We start from the raw sequence: 22,964 nt of genomic DNA, 5'->3' as shown, positions 1-22,964 counted from the left end.
GGAGCCCAACAAGGGGACGGGACAGGAACTTGCAAGCAAGTCCTGCCCACGCCAGCTGTACCCTTAACTATAACCTAATATGACTCAACTCAGGGTAGTTGGTGACACACGGTTAACCCTGGCCGCCAGGAAAGACAGGAAAAAACGAAGAAGAGAGGAGGATACAGGAAAGTTGTTAGAAAGGAAATAGGAAAGTGAAAGATAGAGGGGAGGACAGGAAAAGGCGACTGCCGATTTCCTCCGGTTGGGTCAGGCCGGAGGTGCCGTCTACAGGAAGCTGGGGCCGAAGTGGTGTGTTGCCTCCGCCGAGGGGCCTTAAGGGTCCAAACGCTCGGCATCGGCTCAACCACCAGGATCCCCTTTTCCCCGGACACGGCAATGCCACGCACTGCTAAGCGCGGATGCTCGGGTCCGTGGTGACGCATTGTTCACCATCATCCCCCTGCGGGGATGTCCCTGCGGATGCTCGGGTTAACCCCGTGGTGTCGCCACTCACCAACGTTTGCATGCTGCAGACGCCTCCCTGCGGGGATCTAATTTTCATTAGTTGGATATCTTAAGAATATTACATAATCACAAACGTCATAAAATAAATAGGAGCATAAATACTAGGCACTTCAATATTGCTATGTTAGCCACTTAAGTGCAGAAAGAGTGTACTTTTAAGGGCTGTCACGTCGCCGCAGTGGCTAAGTGGTTATGGCGCCAGACTGTAGAACCAAAGGTGCACGTTCCATACCTGCCTGCACTATGACGTCCCTCATAGCCTGAGTTGCTTTGCGACGTTAAATGCCGGAAAACTCTACTATAATATTTCAACAATTCTGCAGCCAACCTTACACAAGCGGTGACTACTTTGAGGGTTTATGGGGTTTAACTTCCCGAAGCGACATGGGCTATGAGGGTCCGGGATCAAGAAATGTCGCAGTTCATTCATGTCAAGTAAGACAGGGCAAAAAACGGGAACTTCTTGGGTTCAGTACAATAAAATCTGGTTTAGCATATGTTATATTGAGTATTATAAATTATAGTAAATTGTAACACATAAAAAGGAATCTTGAAAATGACAGTAGAAATCGCATATTATTTCTATAAAACATTTCTAGTTCACGAAAAATAAAAGATTAACAACACTATTTCAATTATTCAGTTCTACTCTGCACCTGAAGTTGATACTTCATCATCTTAATGTTGTGCATCAAGTCGTCGGCCAAGTGACGTGGCAGGCATTGCTGACGAGAATACAAAACCATGCACAACAGCCAGATGTATTTTCTTTGATTTTCCCCCTGCACCACATTTCCGTCGCCTGTATTCCTGTAGACCAAGCATTTTAGAGTCGTGGAAATTGATGAGTCAGTTCACCAAAGTTCTTTGAAAAATTTTTAGCAAAAGATATGGGACAACGGAAGGCAGCAGGCAAAGCAAAGTCGCACAATTAACATTACTGTCAATGCTTTGGACTGTGGGAACAAAACGTGTACACTCTCAGCAAGGAACAGACTGTGAGATCTGTTTTTTTTTCTGCGACATCTTTGGCCTACAGTGCAACACACACTTTTCTGTATTATACTAAAGAACTTTTCTTGGTACGCTTGTTTCACCAACTAACCATTCTTACAGAAACTCTGCCCACGTACTGCACCTGCAAGACGAGTATTATTAAGGCACTCTCCTTTTACATGTAATTTACAGCGAAACAAAGCCGACTGCGAAGTAAGTGGCTTACAAGAATGCAAAAACCTACTTGAGAATTTCAAATTTCTTTCACTGTTGTCCCCAGGATTCTCCCTCAATATCACTGCCAGTGGAATGAGGCAGTGGCTCCACAAGCCCCTGCATTGCCTGTGTGGAGCTGCGATGCCAGATATCAAGGATCAGTATGGTTTAGGATTAGGCTTATGGGGTTTAACGTCCCAAAGCGACTCAGGCTATGAGAAACGCCGTAGTTGAGGCCTCTGGAAATTTCGACCACATGGGGTTCTTGAACGTGCACTGATATCGCACAGTACACGGGCCTCTAGAATTTCTCTTCCAAAGAAATTCAACCGCCGCGGCCTGGATCGAACCCGCGTCTTTGGGGTCAGCAGCCGAGCACCATAACTACTGAGCCACCGCGGCGGCCAATAAACCACAATCAATCAGACCTTTGCTATTACGCTTTGAAGATGCATGTGATTATCTAGTAATACTAGATGCTCTCCCTGAAATTGCCCCGAGACACGATCCTCTGCTGCCGTGGCACTATTTTTCCGTTTCGTGCGACTTCACATTAACACAGGTTCGTAAAAAAAAACACATGAACACTTACCACGAAAATACCAGGCTTTGAAAGAGAAATATGCAAACTACATGGAATTTTACACAGATGGCTCCAAAACAACAACACACGTTGTAAGTGCAGTAGTACAAGGCAAAGGGGACAAAATAGTAAGATTGCCAATTTATGTATCAATTTTTACTGCCGAATGTTATGCAGTGTGTATTGCTCTGGACAAAATAGTACATGAGACCATCGAAAAAACTATAATCTACACTGACTCACTCAGCCTACTCACAGCGCTACAGTCAAGAAATGCAGCTGAACCATTAGTAGGCAGCATCATACAAAACATAAAAAAAGAAAAAAAAGTCGCTACACAAGGACATATGCTAAGGTTCTGCTGGGTCCCGAGCCATGTCGGTATTGAGGGTAATGAGAGAGCAGACTCAGCAGCAGTACGAGCTCAAAATGGCGAAATAAATGCGATACCTTATAAAGACTTTCTGAAGTTTATACGTAGTAAATTTAAGAATAAATGGCAGAAAGAGTGGGATAATGAACTTAACAAGCTACACTTCATAAAGCCCTCCTTGGGGAAATGGAAGTCATGCACACACCAGCAACGTTTCATTGAAGTAATCTTGTGTCGCCTTCGCATAGGACACACACACTTGATTCACAACTACTTGCTGGCGAAACATGACAAACCAGTTTGTGAAACATGTGGACAGGAACAAACATTAAACTATATTTTGTCGACATGCTCAAAACTAGAAAAACTAAGAATACATACTTTTTAATTCAGTCCTGCTCTTAAGTGATAATTCAATTGTTAACGCGTCTCATGATTTCAGTTTTCTAAGAGAAACAGGTTGTCTTCAGAAATTTTGAGTTCTTATCCAGTGCCCCGCTTGATTTTACAATACACGTCAGCCAATTTGTCACTCCTGAGAAAAAGGCTGAGGTCTTTATTTTATTGGCTGGGAGCCTCGAGATCCTTGCTCTGCCAAGGATGGTCACAGATGTTACCAACCCCTTTTAAAGCTTTTACTAGTTAATGCTTTCAAAATTTCCTTCCTTCATCATCACTAAGCAGCAATAAGTAACATTCTAGGCCCTTAACACCAGCGATCGCTTTTCACTTCCGTATAAGATTCTGCAGAAGACTTTCTTCTACACCTTGTGCTTGACGCATGATAGCCTTAGCCGGTTATGCGCCATTAAACTCAACACACAACACAACAGCCATCACTGTTGTTTTAAAAATGGATGCTCTACTACAGATCTTTTAGTTCGTCTCGAAAAGACGGTTCGACAAGCGCTTGTCCCCAAGCAGGAATGTCTTGCTGTATTTTTCGATTTGGAGAGGGCATATGACACTGCCTGGAAGTTCGGGATTCTTCAAGACCTTGCAGAGTTTGGCATCCGAGGCAGAATGTTGAACTGCCTAAGACTTCTTGACCATCCACTCATTCCATGTGCGCCTAAGTGCAACCCTTCCGAAGAACTTCGTCCCGGAGAATGGGGTACCACAGGGGTGTATTTTAAGCACTACACTCTTCGTTGTAAAAATGAACTCTCTTAGTAAAATAATCCCAAGAACCGTTATGTATTCGGTGTATGTAGATGACCTCCAGATAGCCTGCACATCCTCCAACATATTAACGTGCGAAAGACAAATACAGTTAACATTAAATAAACTGGCAACATGGGCGGATGGAAATGGTTTGCGGTTTTCTCTACAGATAACAGTGGCCATTTTTTTCTCGCTCAAACGAGGTTTACAGGCAGATCCCACCCTACACCTGAGCGAAATAAATTTACCCGTAAAAAATGAACATCAGTTTCTAGGCATAACATTTGACAGAAAACTCACTTTCCTGCTTCACATAAACACGTTAAAAAAGAAAGCCTCTCGATCCCTTAACATACTCAAAGTACTCTCCCAAAAACACTGGGGTTCTAATAGGACATGTGTTTTGCAAATTTATCGCCGTGTAGAGAGCTCTTCGCTGGATTATGGATGCATAGTGTATGGGTCAGCGAGACCATCGTACCTGAAACTACTAGACCCGGTATATAATTTAGGTTTGCGTCTTTCCAGTGGTGCATACAGGACGTCACTTATAAGCAGTCTTTATGTAGAAACAAACGAACCATCACTTGCAGACAGAAGAACGATGCTCCCGTGTGCATATATTTTAAAAATCCGTTCACTACCTTAAAACATATGTCACCAAATATTCACAAAGTGGCCATCAAGAACACTATTTAATAACAATCCACAGACAACTAGGCCACTGCTCTTGCGTTTCGAGGAGATGTGCGAAAACCTCGGCATACTAGACACATTAGCTGGCATTGCTCCAAGACGAGATTCATTACCTGCATGGAACCTTTTTCCTTCGATATGCGATTTCACTCTTACAAAGTTCCGTAGAAAACATACCCCGCATCAGCATATAATACAAGAATTCTTTACACTCGAGCAAAAAATACAGTACTTTTACACCTCTTTATACAGATGGCTCAAAAACAGATGTTTACGTAGGAAGCGCAGTGGTACAGGGGAATTGGAATCAAATAGTAACGCTTCTGCGATCTGCATCAATCGCCAGTGCCGAATGTTATGCCGTCTATGTAGCCACTCAGCAAATAGTCAACAAAAAGCTCACAAACAGTATTATTTACACAGACTCCCTAAGTTTACTTACTGCTCTCCACTCTAGAAGTGCATTCACTCCGTTACTTGGTGACATCATACATAACATAGTAATAGCCACAGGTCAAAGATAGAACATTAAACTCTGCTGGGTCCCGAGTCATGTAGTAAAAGGAAATGAGAGAGCATACCCTTAGCAAAAAGTAATACGTTTGAAATATACGGCGGGGTATTTATATTATATTTTAAACATATTTTGTATTCGTGAATGTGCTAAAAATATGTAGAAAATATATTAGTCAAAGTTCTTGCTCAGTATTTGAAATGTATTTTTAAAATTTGTCAAAAATACCTCACCTGAAAATATGTTTCGAGCACATTTTAAATACGTGATAAAATATAAATGCACTTTGAGCATGTTGGCAGTGAATGAAAAATGCACTTTTGTAAATATGAAATTAATTCATCCTAAGTATATTTCAATTGTAACAAATGGGCAGTCCTTGAAAATATATTTGGAGCCCACTTGCAGCTGCCATTGGAAATGAATTAAAAATGTACTTTTATAAATATGAAATTAATTTGTCCAAAGTATACTTCAATTCTAATACACCTAATGGGCAGTCCTCGAAACATACTTGCAGCACACTTAAAGCTGTCATTTCCAATGAATTAAAAATGTACTTTCGTAAATATGAAATTAATTCATCCAAAGTATACTCCAAGTGTAAAAATGGGCAAGTCCTTAAAAATATATTTGGAATACACTTGCAGCTGTCATCAGAAATGAATTTAAAATGTACTTGCATAAATATGAAACTAATTAGTCCAAAATATACTTCAAATGTACCTTATAGCAGGGAAACCGCCACCACCCATGACAAGGCAAGAAGGCAAGTTCGTAGTGAGAATTTTGGGCACTTCTAAGCACCATGACCTGCTTTTGATGCGATATAGCTTCACTCTGCTAGGTGGAGCCGGGTATCACCAACATCACCTTCGGAGAAGCAACCCAGGTGGGCCACCTAGTCACGCAACCTTTTGTTGGCATCACAACCTGTCCATCGGATTCTGAGCAAACTGACCACCGTGGCAGGTCGCAGTTAATCACTGGTCGCGCAAGCACTATCATGGCAGCACCTGCCACCGCCGGGGCAGTGGCGCATCGCTTAACCGCTGCACCACTGAGTGGAGTGAGGACTCCCAGGGACCTATGGATGTAGGGTAGAGAATGACCAATTCCGCATATATGGGCATTAACCCATTATCGCTATCGCGTCATAACCTTAGAGCGGAGCGTAACTGTCCCCTCTTTGTCAAACCCTCTTATATAAACACAAAGAATGAAACACAAAGCGTTTTTTTTTCTTTCACGGCTATGTTATTAAACTACAACCTCTGCTACCAACAACCAACATCTAGGCCCTTTGCTTTGGGCATGTAGCCATGTCAAGCTGCACATATCATTACATATTATTGGACGATAAGTGTACAAATAACCTACAGAGTGCATTTCACATATAACAATTCACTTTCATGTTTGCGCTTCATCCGCATTCGTTCACATGACTAGTATATCAGAAGCCTCATAGCAATATATGCTGAAAACTGAAGTCCAAGCAATTAAGACTTTTTACTCAAACACTTGCCGCTAACTAAAGGTCATTAAATCTTTAACTCGAAGCAGTAATTGTGTGTGCGAGGGTCAATGGGCCCAACTAATACCAAGGAAAAAGACACACCTGGTGCAGAGCTCACAGTCACTTTTAAACACATAAAACAGTGTGTAAAATAACTGTGTAGAACTGTAAAACATTGTTTAATTCTATTCAATAACCACAGTATCCAATAAAGAGTGAAACATTTATTACAGATTTCAAAATGACAGACATGGCAATTCATAACATGAATATTGTACACAGATAATAGTATAAAAAATGACTGCACTTATAGTACAAAATGATAAGATGAAGGAAAGATACTGGCTGCCAAACCATTCAGCTTCCTTTGTAGCAAATCTTCCATTCCAAGAGCGTGCACTAATGAGAGCAGTAAACAAGTATATTTGCTTAAAAGTGAAATTATTTAGCATAAACATTACATAACGTTCAATAAGCATTACCCATGACTAACACACTTTCAAGACCACGCCACTTTGGTGTACAGGAAGGAAACAAGCTAAAACAATCCACAAATCAAAACACAGCACATAATAACACTGAAAATCATTAAAATCAAATCTAGTGGCATCGTGTATGTAAATACAAGGGGAGCTCAAATTTGTGCACATCCAATTCTTCCAGTAAAAATTTTGTAAGAACATGTATCGCATAGAGTAGCAAACAACAAGTATTTGCTTAAAAGTAAAATTCTTTAGCACATATATGTCATACAAATCTCAAGATAGTCTGATAAATATCAAAAAACACCAAGTCAATAAGTGCTACCCATGACCACGCCATTTCTCTGTGCATAAACAAAATGTACAACAATCCATCAAATTGAAATAGAGCACATCATATCACTGCAAGTCGTTATAAACAAGTCTAATACCATCATGTACAGGAATACAAGAGGAGCTTGACTCGGCTTCCCGTCGAATAACAGTGAACTGAATTTGACAGTTTTATTCTTCCTTGGGATGTCTTTGGCGAATGCTGAAAAGCTTCTGGCACAAAAACCATCAGGTGCACCTCCCTGAAAACCCAAAGTGACCCGTAGAACCATATTTCTGGGCCTTCATTTTATTTCAATGGTAACCAGGTTTTCAGTAATAATTACGCTTTGGTGAGGTTGGAGGTCATTTTTCTTTAAATTTGAGAGGAAAGGGATAGTCCCATTATTAGAATACTGAGTTTCAGGGTCCAGCTGTAGTGCTTGAAACAAAATTTCCACTCACTGAGGCCCACACTATAAGAGTGAACACAGTTAGGCAACATTTCTAGAAGGCACAACATATATGTTGGGCATCCCGTAACCAGTCTACAAACAGCATTCAATTAAAATGCAAAGAAATATGCATTAGCAAAAGAAACAAATCGACAAGCTACCACAGTGACTAGGTGGTTATGGTGCTCGGCTGCTGACCCGAAAGACGCGGGTTCGATCCCAGCCGCGGCGGTGGAATTTCTTTGGAGGAGAAATTCCAGAGGCCCGTGTACTGTGCGATGTCAGTGCACGTTAAAGAACCCCAGGTGGTCAGGCAGGGAACTACAGGGAACCAGCCTGCCTTAAGATGATAGCTGGTGTTGCCACTAAATGGAGGTGGGGGACAAACCAGTGCAGTATGATTGCTAATCTCGGTCTTCACTACTATGCATTTTGCGGTTAGAGATCCCCAGGTGGTCGAAATTATTCCGGAGCCCTCCACTATGGCACCTTTCTCTCCCTCCTTTATTCCTTCTCCCACAACGTGATAGAGGTATCCACTAAGTAAGACAGTTACTGAGCCATTTCCTTTCCTGATAACCAATTATTATTACTATTAATACTATGGGTTTTGCAACGATTACGCGGACCTTTGGTAATATAAGGTCCGTGGGGACGTCTAAAAATTTCTAATGAAATGAACCTCAAATAAAATGGAAAGCGTTGAAACAGCATGTTTATTGGTTGCGCAACAGGCTTGGGACGAGTTTCTCACAAAAAGAAATTAGCTATTACCTCAGTCTGCATTTGCTTAACATACCGACACAAAAGCAAAGTTTGTTAACTATGCATGCACACCAGCACTTCAGGCACGTTGTCTTCATGAAAAAACCGTTCCGCCAGAGTACAAGCCACCTCACATTAATGGCACTCTGCTGTGATTTGTTGTCAGCAGAAGCATTTCATCGCAGTATCACATGCAAACTTGTCAGAACCTCCTATTCACTTGTAATTAACTGAAACTTGCCCATTAAGCGACTTCGAATTACTTGGAGTCGACTACACATGACCACACACTGGTACAATATCCGCCCGTGTACTGTGCAGTGTCAGTGCACGCTTAAGAACCCCAGGTGGTTGAAAATCCGAAGCCATCCACTAAGGTGTCCCTCATAGCCCGAGTCGCTTTGCGACGTTAAACCCGTCAAACCAAGCAATACCCAGCATGTTAAAATCCAGCAGGAGCGATTTGAACCAAAGGTCTCAGTTTCATAGCTTGGAGCAAAAGCTTTGGCTCTCTGCATTGTCTATCTGTAATGGCAGCCGTGGTGGCTCAGTGGTTATGGTGTTCGGCTGCTGACCCGAAAGACGCCGGTTCGATCCCGGCCGTGGCAGTCGCAGTTTGATAGAGGCATCGAGGCCCGTAAGCTGTGCGATATCAATGCACGTTAAGCCTCCAGGTGGTTGAAATTATCCTGAGCCCTGCACTACAGCGTCCCTCATAGCCAGAGTCACTTTGGGGCATTAAACCTCATAAACCATACATCATCTATCTGTAATGTCTTATCACCCTCAGCCACTATCTTTAAACCTTTGCCATGCCCGAGTATGCCCACAGTTGTGCATACACGACAGAAGGATATCCATACAAATTATGTGTATGTGATATTATGAACATATATCAACTTCTGCTAGATAAATATACTGCCACGGCTGTTTAGTATGCACAGCCCTGTTCTCAGCAAAAATAATTGATAATATGAGTTGTCCATAACAGTGAATCATTAAAAAAGCAAGGCATATTGCATATTCATGTAAAAAAAGAACTGATGAGGCTTCCTTTGAATGTCGGCATGTACAGCAATGGAGGTGACTCCAAGACCGAAGTTACACAGAAAGATGGGAAGTATGAAACTTTTTTCCTCTGCCTATTGCCTCAACAAGCGATGTTCAGAAATGGACATTTTTACGAAAAAAGCGCCACTTCAGGATCATTATCTCATATTTTCTCTCTCTGGTCGGCATGTGTGGGTCTGCTTGCAAATAGAACCGGAGTTGACTGAACCTGTCTCTAATAGCACAAAAAAATGCTGATTTGGTGCAATGGTTCCTATTGCATGCATCTCTAGTCCAAAATCCCAGTTGCCAGATTGACAAGCGCCTCTATTTTGGAAAGATCAGTATCTGAAAAAACTGCTCTTTAGTCGAGATCTCCATTTTAATGGAAGGACATTAACAAGGCAAGACTGCCTTGGGAGCCATGAGTGTTTTACTGACATCAGAAAGCACACTTGAACAGCAGAAAAAAAAACTAAGGGCAAACAACGAGAGTCCTGCAACTGCAATGCGCTAGCATTAGTTTTACGGCACACAAAATAAAAACGCAGCCATTAACACGAATATTGCGATGCACATGTCTGTTCTGTGGCCGAGCAATGAGGAACGAACACATGGGCTAAGTGCTGACCGTTTGGGGCCACATTTCAGCGTATTGTTTGTGATACCACTTGTTTTTTTTTGGGTGCCTTACACAGGTTGATAAATGAGTGTGTTTGCATGACCGTTCCAATTCGAAAGAATTTTTAAAAATGGTATAGGAAGTGTACTGCCAAAAAAATAACGTGCCATTAACGTGATACTTGCTGCGGTGGCTCAGTGGTTAGGGCGCTCAGCTACTGAGTCAGAGTTCCTGGGCTCGAACCTGGCCACGGAGGCCGCGTGAGACGAACCTCAAAAGGCACCGGTGTGCTGTGCGATGTCAGTGCATGTTAAAGATCCCCAGGCAGTCGACATTATTCTGGAGCCCTCCATTACGGCACCTCTTTCTCTCTTGCTGTTTACACTCTCACCTATGTCCTTTCCCTTACAAAACACTCAGATATGTGAGAAAATTAATGCACCATTTCCTTTCCTCAAAAACCAATTTTCAATTTTTTTAGGGGATAAAGCGGGAAACACATGCGAGTAAAAAAACGCCACTGCACAGCGCGATGTGGTAGCCACTGTGATAACCATCAAGGCAATCAGTGCTAGCAACCACAGCATCGCACAGTACAGAGATGGTTTTTGGCTTTAGTCTTGTTCAACTTGGTTGGGAAGGGGCACAACAAGGAAACTTCTAGAGGTGCACTCCAGGGCCACACACTTTGTTATGAGAGCATCAGGGCTACACGCTACAATGGCACCTTCTCGCGTTCCCTCTCGGAGTGCTGAAAATGAAATTCCAAGCTGGCTGTCCCTAAATGGAGCCCTTCGCACCAGCTCAAGCTTTTCTACAAGCACCAAATAATGGGGCAGCAGGTGAGACGGGTTCCCTTCAAACACAGCAAGAGCTTGTATGATTCCAACGGAACCATCTTGCAGCTGTGCAACACAGTTGACTCTCTTGGGCATTTTATATTCTTCAGAATGCCAGAGAATTCCATTGTGGTGAAACCTGTCGTAATAAGTTATTTTTGTGGGGATAACTCCCAAGTGGTTTTCCAGAGCTACCTCTAGCCTGGTGCTACCACCCGAGCCACTCTGTCGCTGATAAACAACTACACCCCCGAGGAGTGCCACACCAGTCCTACCCATGGTCTGCCGGCCGACCATCCTTTCAAAAAATGCCTTTGCTTCCGGCATAGCAATTTTGTCCGCCCACAAAGCAAGGTGCTGCCACCAAATGAAAGTACGCATAATCTGCTCGGCAACGCACTGAGTCCCAGAGAAGTAATTTAAAAGAACAGCGTTCCGTCCTTCAAAGGGAAAGCAGGATGTTGCCCAGAGAGGACCCCAAGCTTCCACAGAATCTGTCAAGTGGAGCAGCTGGTGAACATTGTACGACATGTTTTCCTTGCCATACAAAGTGCCCATTTGCAAAACAAACTTTTCAAGCATAACCCTTGCTTCACAAAGGTTTTGCTCAGTGATCTGTGCCTTAAGTAGCAAATACATGCTGTAAGAAAGAAGCAAAAAGTGCTTAAAAAACTGGTTGGGCAGAACTGGCTTTAGTACAGTGTACCCATAAAAAAGCAGAAAGGCCCGCATCTCTGAAGCCTTCCAATAGGCTCTATCCTCAAACCTCCTTGGGGTGCGGGTAATCTCTGTTGGGGGTAAGATAGCCAACAACAGGCTATTTAACTGAGACACTTTGGTTCCGATGTACCAAGGGCAGTCATGGTATTCACTCTCCAGCCAGAGTTTAAGCAGCTGTCGCATGACACCAAGGCATGCGCAGTGCTGATAGTCTGGGATGAAGCCATCGACTACATCAAACCGAGGAAGAGTCATGGCAAGGCAAGGCCCTTTAACTCCGTTAACAGGCTCTGAAAGCGTGCCCTTCTTGGCCTCTTCAAGATGCTGCACAGCACTCCTGCGCTTTGGAGCAGGATCTATATATTCATATGAAGAACCCCCGGGATGGTAACACCAGCCACACCCATAAAAACCGTTAAACTGTTTACAGTTTCGCACTGCTGACCGAGCAACAGCATCCACCGAACATGCAGCTGCAAAAACTCTAACTCTAACTTGTTCCCCATGCTTTAGGAAAGAAAACCCTGCTGAAAGCTCTTGTAGCTCCTTTGCAAAGGGTGTAAGGAGGGTTGTCATGTTTGGTTTTGAGAAACCAAACCACAAGGCAGGCATAAGCATATTTTGCTTTCGCACAGTGGGGTCCAGTTGCAGGATTTCACACTGAACGGGCCAGATGTCGAAAGCTAATTTTTCAAACACTCTTATTCCATCAGTGTTCCACAGCAGTGAAATATCATTATTTGAAAAATCAGCCGACAGCCTGGCATGTTCAATGCCATCCACTACATCTCTGATTACACCTCCTCTTTTAACTTGTGGAAGCCACTTCAGGTTCTGCTGCGCAAGGACCTTTTCAATTTGCTCTTTCAAAGGCATCACAAGAAAGAAAGGGCAAGAGGCCATATCAGTATCCCGCTCACAGTTTTCGCAGCGAACCCGAGTCTGAGAAGTCAACCTCCCCAAGTAACCTGTACAATCAAGGCAATAGAAGTGCTTCTCAGCACCAGGGATGTGTGCACCCAAAGCCTTGAGCAAAAAATACTTGGATTTTGGGGCTTTCCCCGGGCTGATAATATTCAGCATGTCCAGCAGGTCTGTGATGCCCTGGTCACATATTTTGTGGCGCATCACATAGGAAAGGACAAGGGCCGCAACTTGTGTCCTTTCACCTGCGAATGGGAGAGCACCTTCTTCCGCTCTGTAGTTGTCAGAGACCTAAAAAAAAATTCCAAGACAAACAATGAAATTCATGGGGCACAGATGCGTCAGCTGCATGCACATCTCAACCTGGGTCGTTTGTATGACCCAGGTTGAAACAGGCAATCTGCCAAGGGCAGAGGTTGGCAACCTGGCCCCCTCCACCTACCTGGGTCACACTATTCCACCTGTGACCCATGCTGGCAGAGGCTTCAAACTTTTGACGCCGTTAACACAGGACGAACAATTTTTTTCTGACATGGGGGTACTAACGCTTGTGCACTAAAATTAAGACATTGCACAAATATCAGTTGGGGGAAAAAATATTTGTCCCTGCTGAGTTTCCCTACAGCACACTTGCACATGAGCGTACAGTATAAAAATCTATTGGAATCAAAACGTCGGCAGGTGCACCTTTTTTACAAGTGTAATAACCACAGGGTGCTTCTACAGGGAATTCTCACTGGTTTACATTTGTTAAAATTCAGTTTTACCTGCACTGTGCCATACAGAGTGGAACTGTAATACTATCAGACCAAGCAACGTTAGTGTCAGAATTGTTAGTGATTGCACAAACACACTTAAGAACAAGGATCAACATGAAGGTAATCATTTAGTGGACACATAAGACAGAAAGGCTATTTGACACCAAAAGCTTTACAGTTTCATTTCACGTAAAGTTTTATGAAGTCAAAGTACCACTCTATTAATTGTATTATACTATACTATACTAAGCAAGAAAACCTACTACCATTTTCGTTCATAATGTGCTCAATCCTTAGCTGCATTATCATTTCGCTGAAAGTTGTGACCTTGCAAGTGTACTCTAATGAAACCTAAGCATTCCAGAGTTTCAGAAACTGAACACGCTTACCCCAGAACCTCCCCCCTCTTCAGGAGCTGAGCTGTCCGGATCACTTGACACAGCTGAAGGTACTGGTACTTCTTCCTGCTTTGGTGAAAAAAATGTCATGAGTCCAACAGGCACCTTTTCACTCACTCAATAGTAGCTTAGCCCATCTTTTCTCTTCATAATTACTGAGGAAGCGTAGAATGTTACCTTCATGGACGGTACTTTTGTTGCTGCTGCCAGGAATAGCAACACAAGTTTCCACATTAACTCATCTCGCATGTGCTGCACTAACAGCATAGCACGCTGCTTAAAATTATCAAACGACAGTTGTAAATTTTTAAATAATGCATGGGAGCTCCATAAAACCCAGTAGGAGTAGAAGAGTGGACAAAAAAGATAAAATCCTAGGGTGAGTGTCAGGCATATACCATATAACCTCGTGCAAGGGCCGCACCCGTGTATGGTGTGACACTTTTTATTAACAGCCTTTACGTTTGGCGTTCAATAGGTCCTGGGCCAAGGAGACGAGTGCGCATTGCAGGTTCAGGTCCCGGGAGGCAAGCCAGATGGGCCATGGTGGCGGGAAAGGATAGGCGGGGGACTGGAAGGCTACGTGGCACTGTGTAAGGCAGTGTTCTATGTCTGCAAATGTGTGTGGACAGCTTGGGCACTGAGGTGTGGAAGTGTGCCGGTACAGGTAAAGTTTGGCTGGTGTATATGTAGGAGATTAAACTGTATTCGGCGAAGAATGCGAGATTCACGGATCAATAGGGATGGGTGTGGTAGGCCGTGCCTCCTGTTTCTGACTAGACAACGGAGAAAAAAACATGGCTATATTTTTTTTTAATTACGATATGGGCTGCATCTTGAAAATCCACACCCAAAATTTTAAAACAGTACGTGGCCCTTACAAGAGTTCATACGGTACACAGTTTTTAAAACTTTTTTAAGAGAACAGGGTGACCCTTACATGCATGCAATTTTCATTATCTGTTTATGAGATTTGGCATACGTTCAATGGAAGGATAGCTGTCCATGTCATTTGCTAGTTGACTAAAATTGGTTTAATTATTTTATAAATTCTCAACTTTGCAGTCATATAGCAAGTACAGTTGTACAAGGAATCACTATATTCGAAATTGATAAAAACATCTACCCTGGGTCGTATATGTAGAGTTCTGCCATTTATTGGGAATCAATGAGAGGAAAACAGGGGACGCCATTGGCTCAATGCTGGCTGGGCAGGTTCGCTACACAGCGCCTTAACGACCAAGCCCCAAAGTATCCCCTAGTGTCGGTGTCAAGAATGACTTCAGGCCCTGAAGAGCTTACTCCTTTTTAGTAGTCTTAGCGTTGTTGGAGTTAAGAACTGAGACTCTTCATGACTGAAGACCTACCACACATTAACTGAGACTCTCTACGACTGAAGACCTAGCACACATTACTTTTTTTCAAACAAATTTGACATTTCGAGAAGAAAATGTGCAATGGAAAATGACCTTTTAAGCGATTGCATTGCCAATGGGTAAACACTTCTCTTTTATGCCTTTTATGACCACTTTAGTCTCCTGCCGTCACGTCTTATGGCCGATGGGAGTAAATGAGTACAGCAGCGGCCATAATTATTGCGTGCTATTGTCATGGCAAAATTATGTGGCGCTGCCAGTAGCACTGCTGGCTGTGGCCATACCTTCACTTCTCTCTGAGCCGCATGTGGCTCCTCCTGATGGCTAAGGTCTCCACATGTACAGCTCTGAGTTCTTAAAGACATTTTTTCATATTTTTCAGTAATTGTTTGCTTTCATGTTACCTAACTCCGAAATCAGATCAGGAGAGAGCAGTTCAGGCTCCACCCACTCTGACTCACAGAAGGTGACATAGACTTCACATGCATCTTGTTGAAGCCCTTTATGTTTATCCATATTCCTTCTAAAGCAACGCTGACAACATAACTCTCTAAATCACTGAAACCGCTTTTTGCATAATTAATGTGGGCATCACTGCTCACAGAACCTCTCTCGAAGTAGCACGACATTGGCACTCTAGCTGAAATAAAATTAAGAAAGCTTCGGCGAGGTGCACGTTAGGGCCATGTCACTGTCTACTCATCACTGTGACCAGGGCTTCAAGTGCTCTTTTGTGATACAGCTTGGGGATAACAGGACATGAAAGCAAAAGATGACTGAAGAATATTTAAAGAACCGTTGACTTTTCCGTAGATGTTTCCACTGCTTTCAACTTTAGTGATCAGTGGCTTTAAAACTGCAGTTTCAGCATTATCGATAAAGCTATAGACAGAAGGAAACTAACAGGTTTGTAGTTATTTACCATACCTGTACTCATGACTACTTTCCCATACGATATCCAGTGAGCGTGACAAACAGACCTGATTGCAGTGGTGTGTGTGTCACTGAAACTAAGTAACTTGGCGAGATTAAATTCCGTCTCCTCTAAAGAAGCTCCTTTTCCCCCTTAATCGAGCTCTTTCCTTGTTTTAGCAGCAGCTCAGCAACCAATTCCAATTTACTGCAGAGGCCAAGGTGGCTCCGGGACAATGTCAGCCTCCAGTGCACGAAATGAAGGATTTGAACCTTGCATGTTTTCTACATCGCTCGCTGCTAGAAATTTTCTAACATTAAACCGCAATGTTCTCTTTTTGTTGTGGCCCGATAGGAATTACATAAAAGAAGCACAAATACTGGCAGAAAGCTTCTGTAAAGATGTTCTAAGGATTCAAAATCCCTCTAGGTCAAGAAAAAGTGAAAGATTTATTTTTACCTGTGTAGCCACCAGCTCATCCAGAAGAGAATCATCGTTCACATCTGTGCCTACTGGCAAGGAACATCCTGCTTCAGCCTAGTGTGAGAAAGATAGGGTTATCAGCTCAATACTTTTTCAGCAGTGGCTAACAACTACAACAACAATGTTCTTTGCAGAGAAATGAAAGAAAAGGAAGATATTTTAAACACTAAATAATGTGCACCAACTAAAGACAGGAATGAGAAATGTCATGTGAAAACTAGGCTATTGAAGTGCTGCCTTATCTCAAACCATGCTTCGAATTAGATACCAGGTTGTATGATTTGAGCAACTCAACACTGTGCAAGTATGAAGCTCCTTGAAGTAGAGGCAACTGAAGTAGACCTGTAATTTGTACTTTGACAGCTTCGTGCTTTGAACACTCTCCGCCAAAACCTTTTGCTTTCATACCTGGTATGAATCCTGGTGCTCTTCCAAGAGCATTTCCTCATCAGCACTCTGGGTATCCTGTCAAGAAACAGCAGAAATTAGACCATAATGTCTGCTGACTCTTGACAAACACACAGTAAGTTCTGATAATCAAGGAGTGAAAAGAAAGTTCTACCAGTCTATCACCTGACCCAGAATCTGTGTCATTCTCAACTGCTGTGCAGGACCACCTCAGCACATTCTCAGGCAGATCATAGGCAGTTGCAGGCATATCTCTTCGTATGGTAATCACACGACATTCTTTTTGCCACGTACTATGTAAACTACACTTTGCCTTTGTTCACAGCAAGTGGATGGGTTCTCGAATTTTTAAAGGACACTGAGCATGCTCTGTGGCTGGCGCAACGAATAAGACACCAGCCCAATGAGTATGCTAGCTGTCCTGGGTTCAAGACCTGGAAACCGCAGAACTCTAACTCTTTTTCCCAAAAACTGGCTGACAGAAAATCCCACCAGCTGATTGTCCAGTGAGGGTGAATGAAACCAGTGCAAAAACCTTTGAGCATCGCAATAGCTTGGGATCCACTATTTCACTACTGTGATGAGTTTTGCTCCAAAACCTGCGAGAAACCACTGGATTTCGTAGTGGTTACAAGCAAGAGATGCTTAATAATTGGACACACGCGCACAATGCATGAATGACGTGTTATAGGTTTCCATTATATAAAATCAACTTAATGGTGCTGTTCTGTCCGGAGTTTTAAAGCCAGCACTCACTGCTGAGCCGCATTGCAAGCCCAGCCTAATAGAGCACTTGATGTTGCGAATCCATAGTGGGCTCAGTGCAGGGTGAATTAAGAGGCCTATCAAATTGATTTGTATAGAGGATGGGTGCTGCTGTGGCTACTTTCATTCCAGGCCACATTACCATATTTGCTTTCATAATGTGGTTATCGTTACACTGCAAGCATGCAGACTTTTACCATTTTGGGCTAAAGTATAATTACAAGTATTGCCGCTTTACCACAGTTTACACAGAGCCTTTTTCGTTCTTCTTGCATAAAAACCTGTGGCATGCCCAGGAGAACAGCAGCTAACCCCAAGCGGAGCATGAACCCCACACCACTTTTGGAATCATTTGCTTGTGCAATGGAACTAGAGTACCTGAGGTCAATTCCCATCCTTGCCCGTTTCGATCTATAGAGGGCATTGTATGGATAGCTATATATGGTCATGCATTCATCTGACTGGGTTCCGCATGTTAAAGGCTCCAGGTTAGCAGTTGCATAGCAGTGGCGAAATTGTTCATCGACAGCATACAAAATGATGTAATCAAGGTAGAAAATCTTCACACTGAATAAATATTCCAAACAACTAACTTCACTTTTTTTTTACTTTTATGCGTGATGGTTGTATTTCCACTGCAGGCACGAGAGTGTGGCTCTATCATTCATTTTCACGCACTCTCGAGCAAATGAGACACTCTCTGAACAGCATCTGCCGGCACTAGAGGACTAGACTCGGCTTTCATTTCGTTGCTTTCAAACGCAGTGAAATAACAGCACCAACTTTCTTCGGTTCCACTGGCCAACCCAGCTTTGACAAAATTCCGACCTTAGCGTCTCAAAACAATGAAAGCTATTCAGCAGGCCTTGCGTCTATTTCTTTTCATGCCCCCCACCCCGGCTCGCGTCTCCCCACCTTAAGAACTGCTCTGACCGCGCGCGCCGCACGGGACAACAGACGACGGCGACTACGCTAAACCCGGCGAACCAGGCACAGACAGCTAGCTAGCGCTTGAAAAAAGAAAGCCCAGAAAGGATGCGGCAAACAACGCGTTTTAGAAGTCTTACAGCCCTTTCTGTAGCTCTACGCCGCAAGCACGGTGGCCGCAAGCCAAGTGTACTACACACTTCATCAGCTTTGACAAGCGTCGCCCTAGTACAAGCGCACGCTCCAACAAAACACTGCTGGGGGCGCGCGTTCATAACTCGATTCGAGCAACACGTATTTGCATTGCATTACAGCAAGAAACCCGTATTTACCTCTCCGACTTGTACTGTAGAGGGGTCAAAACTGTCGTCTTCTGAGATCGCCCCACACTGCGGGGTACCGGCGACGTCGGACGCTCCACTTCCACCGTCCGAAGAGGCGACAGAGGCCTCGGCCTCCGACATGCGCGTCCTGAGCCGTCGATTTTCTGTTTTTCTGTGCACGGGCACATCCTGCTCAAGGTGGCGTTTGTACCTTGCTGGCATGGCGCGCGTCTGCCTCCCTCTTGGCACAGACCCCCCCTCTTGGTACAGCTTAGTAAAAAGCACAACGCAGGCGTTGTTAAAAGGTGCACAGAAACCGCCCTGCCTGCCTGAATGTGCAGCAGAAGGAGAAGAACGCATACGCAATCATCGGTGCAATGTTGCCAATAATAGATTGACGACGCGGATACATGTGCACCGACATTTCCTTCCTCCATGGCCGTCCTTTCGTATCTGATTTTATAAGTTGGGAATAAGTTTGTTTGTATTTTGTTTTCCTTATCGGGGTCAAAATCCGAACACTAATGCCGCGGCGGCTCAGTGGTTAGGGCGCTTAGCTACTGAGCCGGAGTACCCAGGTTCGAACCCACCGCGGCGGCAGCGTTTCGATGGAGGAGAAACGCAAAAGGCGCCCGGGTGCTATGCAATGTAAAGATCGCCAGGTGATCGAAATTATTCCGGAAACCTCCCCTACGTCACCTCTTTCTTCCTTTATTTCAATACCTCCTTTATCCCTTCTCTTACGGCGCGGTTCCGGTGTGCCGTTTGTTCTCCTAAAATTATAATAATAATAAAAGAGCATGAAACTCAGTGGTTACGGCGCTTAATGGCTGCTGGCCCGAAAGACGATCTTGGCAGCGGCGGCTGAATTTCCATGGAGGCGAAATTCTAGAGGCCCGTGTTCTGTGCGATGTCAGTGCACGTTAAAGAACCCCAGGTGGTCGAAATTCCGGAGTCTTTCACTGCGGCGTCCCGCATAGCCTGAGTCGCTTTGGGACGTTAATGATAAACCAAGAAACCAAAAAGAGCATGAAGAAGTGCCTGCATTGCCTATGTAAAACCGGACATTTCCACTACTCTCGTGCCATGCAGATATGGCCAAAGTAATTGTGGAGTAAAGACAGCGATCGGTTTAGACAGCTGCCTCGATTTAGACGTACGCTGTCATCTACGAATGTGCGGCAGTATCGAAGAGCTGGCCGCGTTCCTTAAAGGGAGACTGAAGCACTTTTTCTGAAAATCGGGCTGGCAGCGGCATCCTATAGTTTTTCATGCTGTATACTGGAATATCGCATCCAAATAAGGCAAAAACAAGCGCGAATTGCCTTTTTTAGCCGAAATATGCGGCCTGTGCCGCGGGGCACGCCGCGCGGCGCGCCGCCGCCCGTGATTGGTCAAGAGAGGTCGTGACGTCATTTTGAGGACTGGAGAAGCTGCCGATGCGGATCCGGCGCTGCGTTGAGGGCAGATCGCAGCTTTCCGTGTCGTTGTAAAAGCGAATACGGCGACTATTTTTTTTTACTGACCACCGAAGAAAAGGATACTACAGTTTGCTCATTCCACGTATCGCCTGAAACCAAAAAAGACACAAGCAAAAAATTCTATGCCTAGCACAAGCATACGCCAGCGTCAAAGACGCGATACAGACCATGCGTAAAAGGTGCCAGCACAACATCGGCTCGTATGCTCGGAAAGGAAGGGGTGCGAACAATACTCAAGTCAATTACCACCACCGGACGCCTCCTGGCTCGCCCGGAAGAGCGTCATCCTAAAGAAAAGGCCCAAAGCACTGTGTAAATCGTGTTCTCAGTACCCGGCGTTGCAGGTTGGGGCAAGAAAGTATTTCAAGTGAACGATGAAGGAGCACAAAGTTGGTGTCAAAATTAGCGAAGCGCAGTGGCCAAGCACTGCGAGGCATGTGACCACAAGATAGTGACGCAATCATGGTGCGCTAGAAACCAAGCCAAATACGCGCACAAATACGCTTCACTCCTGGCGCGTTCAGCAGATGCCAGAAAATATTAATCGCTGCCTCGGAAACGTTCGCCCTTCCTAGATTTGCAGTTTAGGTTCAGTGAAGTAGTTGCTAACTATATGTGTGTTTAAAAGCCAAGCTAGCTGCAACTCGCCCGCTGCCACAACTTGATGAAGAAACCGAGTAAGGTTGCGGTGTTTTTTTGCAAAAACTCGGTTGGCATTCATTTCTGTCATAAATTTGCATCCGAAATCAACGTCGAACGCTCTCATTTTAATTTCTTAGCTAGAATTAAACGAGATGCCGCATATGAAGAGCTTCGATGCTTGCTTGCTTTGCTTTATTGTGCTTTGCTCTGCTTGCTTGCTTGCTTGCTTGCTTGCTTGCTTGCTTGGACACGTCGAACCGAGTGTAAAATCACTAACCGAGCCTTGCTGAGCACGTCTCAGGTGGTCTGGCCGCACCTAAGCTGAGGAGAGCGACACATGCTTAAGCCTCTATAAGGTTTATTCAGGGGCTAAGTGAGCATGTTTCTACTTTTAAAAGAGGCTCTTCTTCGGAATGGTGACACGCTTGTTATGCGCGAGGAAATCGATGGAACTGTGTCATGGTTCAGCCGCGCCTTTTCGACAGAAATCTCCAGAGATCACACTAGGACAAGCTCTGCCTGTAGCCGCTTTTACGAAAGTGTTTCGAGTACCCCTGCTACACGGCTGTTTCGAATGCCTTCCAACCGAATGTCATTCGACTCGACTGCCGAACTTACGCTGCTACACGAAGTTTTTCGATGGCATTCGGTTCAGATGACATTCGAGTCGGCGGAGCTCGGCGAAGACATTCCAGATTTTGGAATGCTTTCGAAACGCGAACACAGCCTGAACCGACCAATAGCACTCGCCGCCGCCGTCGCTTCGCCCCGCCCACAGCCGCGCGACTGCTTTCGGGTCCGTGGCTGTTCATTTCGATACCTGCTTCTCGCTTTTTTCCTGCTGTTTATTTAGCAAATAGCTCGTGTTCTGTCTTAGTGAGTGGTTGTAGATAATAGTACACCAATGAACATTTACCGTGAGTGCATGAAATTTCCCCAGGAGTGCGCGATGAGGACGACTGCACTCACATGCTGCTGTTTACATTGCTGCGTATGAACAGCTTATGCTCGTTTGCAAGACATAAAACGAAATATGCGTTTTAGTTCTATTTAATAATCCCTTCTCTTCTGTACCGGTTGTACCCGTGCTTGTTTACGCAGTGCGACAATCTGTGAGAAGCGCCGACGCGATCGCTCTCCTGAGAAACACTTGACAGCCGGGTTGTTGACATCGCGTAGGACCGGCGCTTCTCGCTAATTTTCCCGGCTTCCTCGGACATGCCCAGTACTTTATTTTAAACTACTTTATCCAGAAGTATATTTGGTGACCGTTCGCTTGAACTGAAACGGCCTAACTTGTTACCCACAAGCTAGCGACGGCGACGACTGCTGCTGGCCGTAAAGCACAGCTCGGCAGCCTGAGTCACACCGCCGCTTCCCGTTCATCGTATGCGCGTCCTGCGATGTAAGCAATAGTTGATTTCATGTCACTGTTGTCAAAACTACACTCGTTGACCATTTGCATTCGCTAAAACTTGTGAATTTGTTCTTCACAACCACCACAATCACCGATCCAACCCTGCGGACTCGCTAGGCCTAGTCGTCGCGGAAGGAAACGGAGTCTTCGTCGACCGAAATTAATTTGGCAAGTGGTTATCGCTAGCGAGTGTACAAGTGTGCACATGTAAAATATAGCCGTTCGTTTCGCTTATTTCCAATACGGATAATGTATAAGCGCGCATGTATTCGCACCGTCACCACATCAGCGTGTTTTCGCTCAGCCGTCGAACTACCGAGGGCATGCAGGCTGACCGTC

The 22,964-nt window shown here is 44.4% G+C and overlaps 1 protein-coding gene across 1 annotated transcript; it reads right to left on the bottom strand.

Annotated features, from left to right (window-relative positions):
* Positions 1-11,712: 11,712 nt before the first annotated feature.
* Positions 11,713-12,944, bottom strand: LOC149344488 (uncharacterized). The gene is made up of 2 exons (XM_089547241.1): positions 11,790-12,944; positions 11,713-11,730 (listed from the first exon to the last, which is right to left on the bottom strand). Exons 1-2 carry the CDS (start codon positions 12,936-12,938, stop codon positions 11,713-11,715), a joined length of 1,167 nt encoding a protein of 388 aa, XP_089403367.1. The 5' UTR covers positions 12,939-12,944.
* Between the last annotated feature and the right edge of the window lie 10,020 nt (positions 12,945-22,964).

Source organism: Amblyomma mixtum, chromosome 5, assembly GCF_055824585.1.
Source record: "Amblyomma mixtum isolate Tamu chromosome 5, ASM5582458v1, whole genome shotgun sequence".
Lineage (NCBI taxonomy): Eukaryota > Metazoa > Arthropoda > Arachnida > Ixodida > Ixodidae > Amblyomma > Amblyomma mixtum.
Note: the sequence above shows the minus strand (reverse complement) of the source record. Positions and strands in the feature narration are given on the sequence as shown.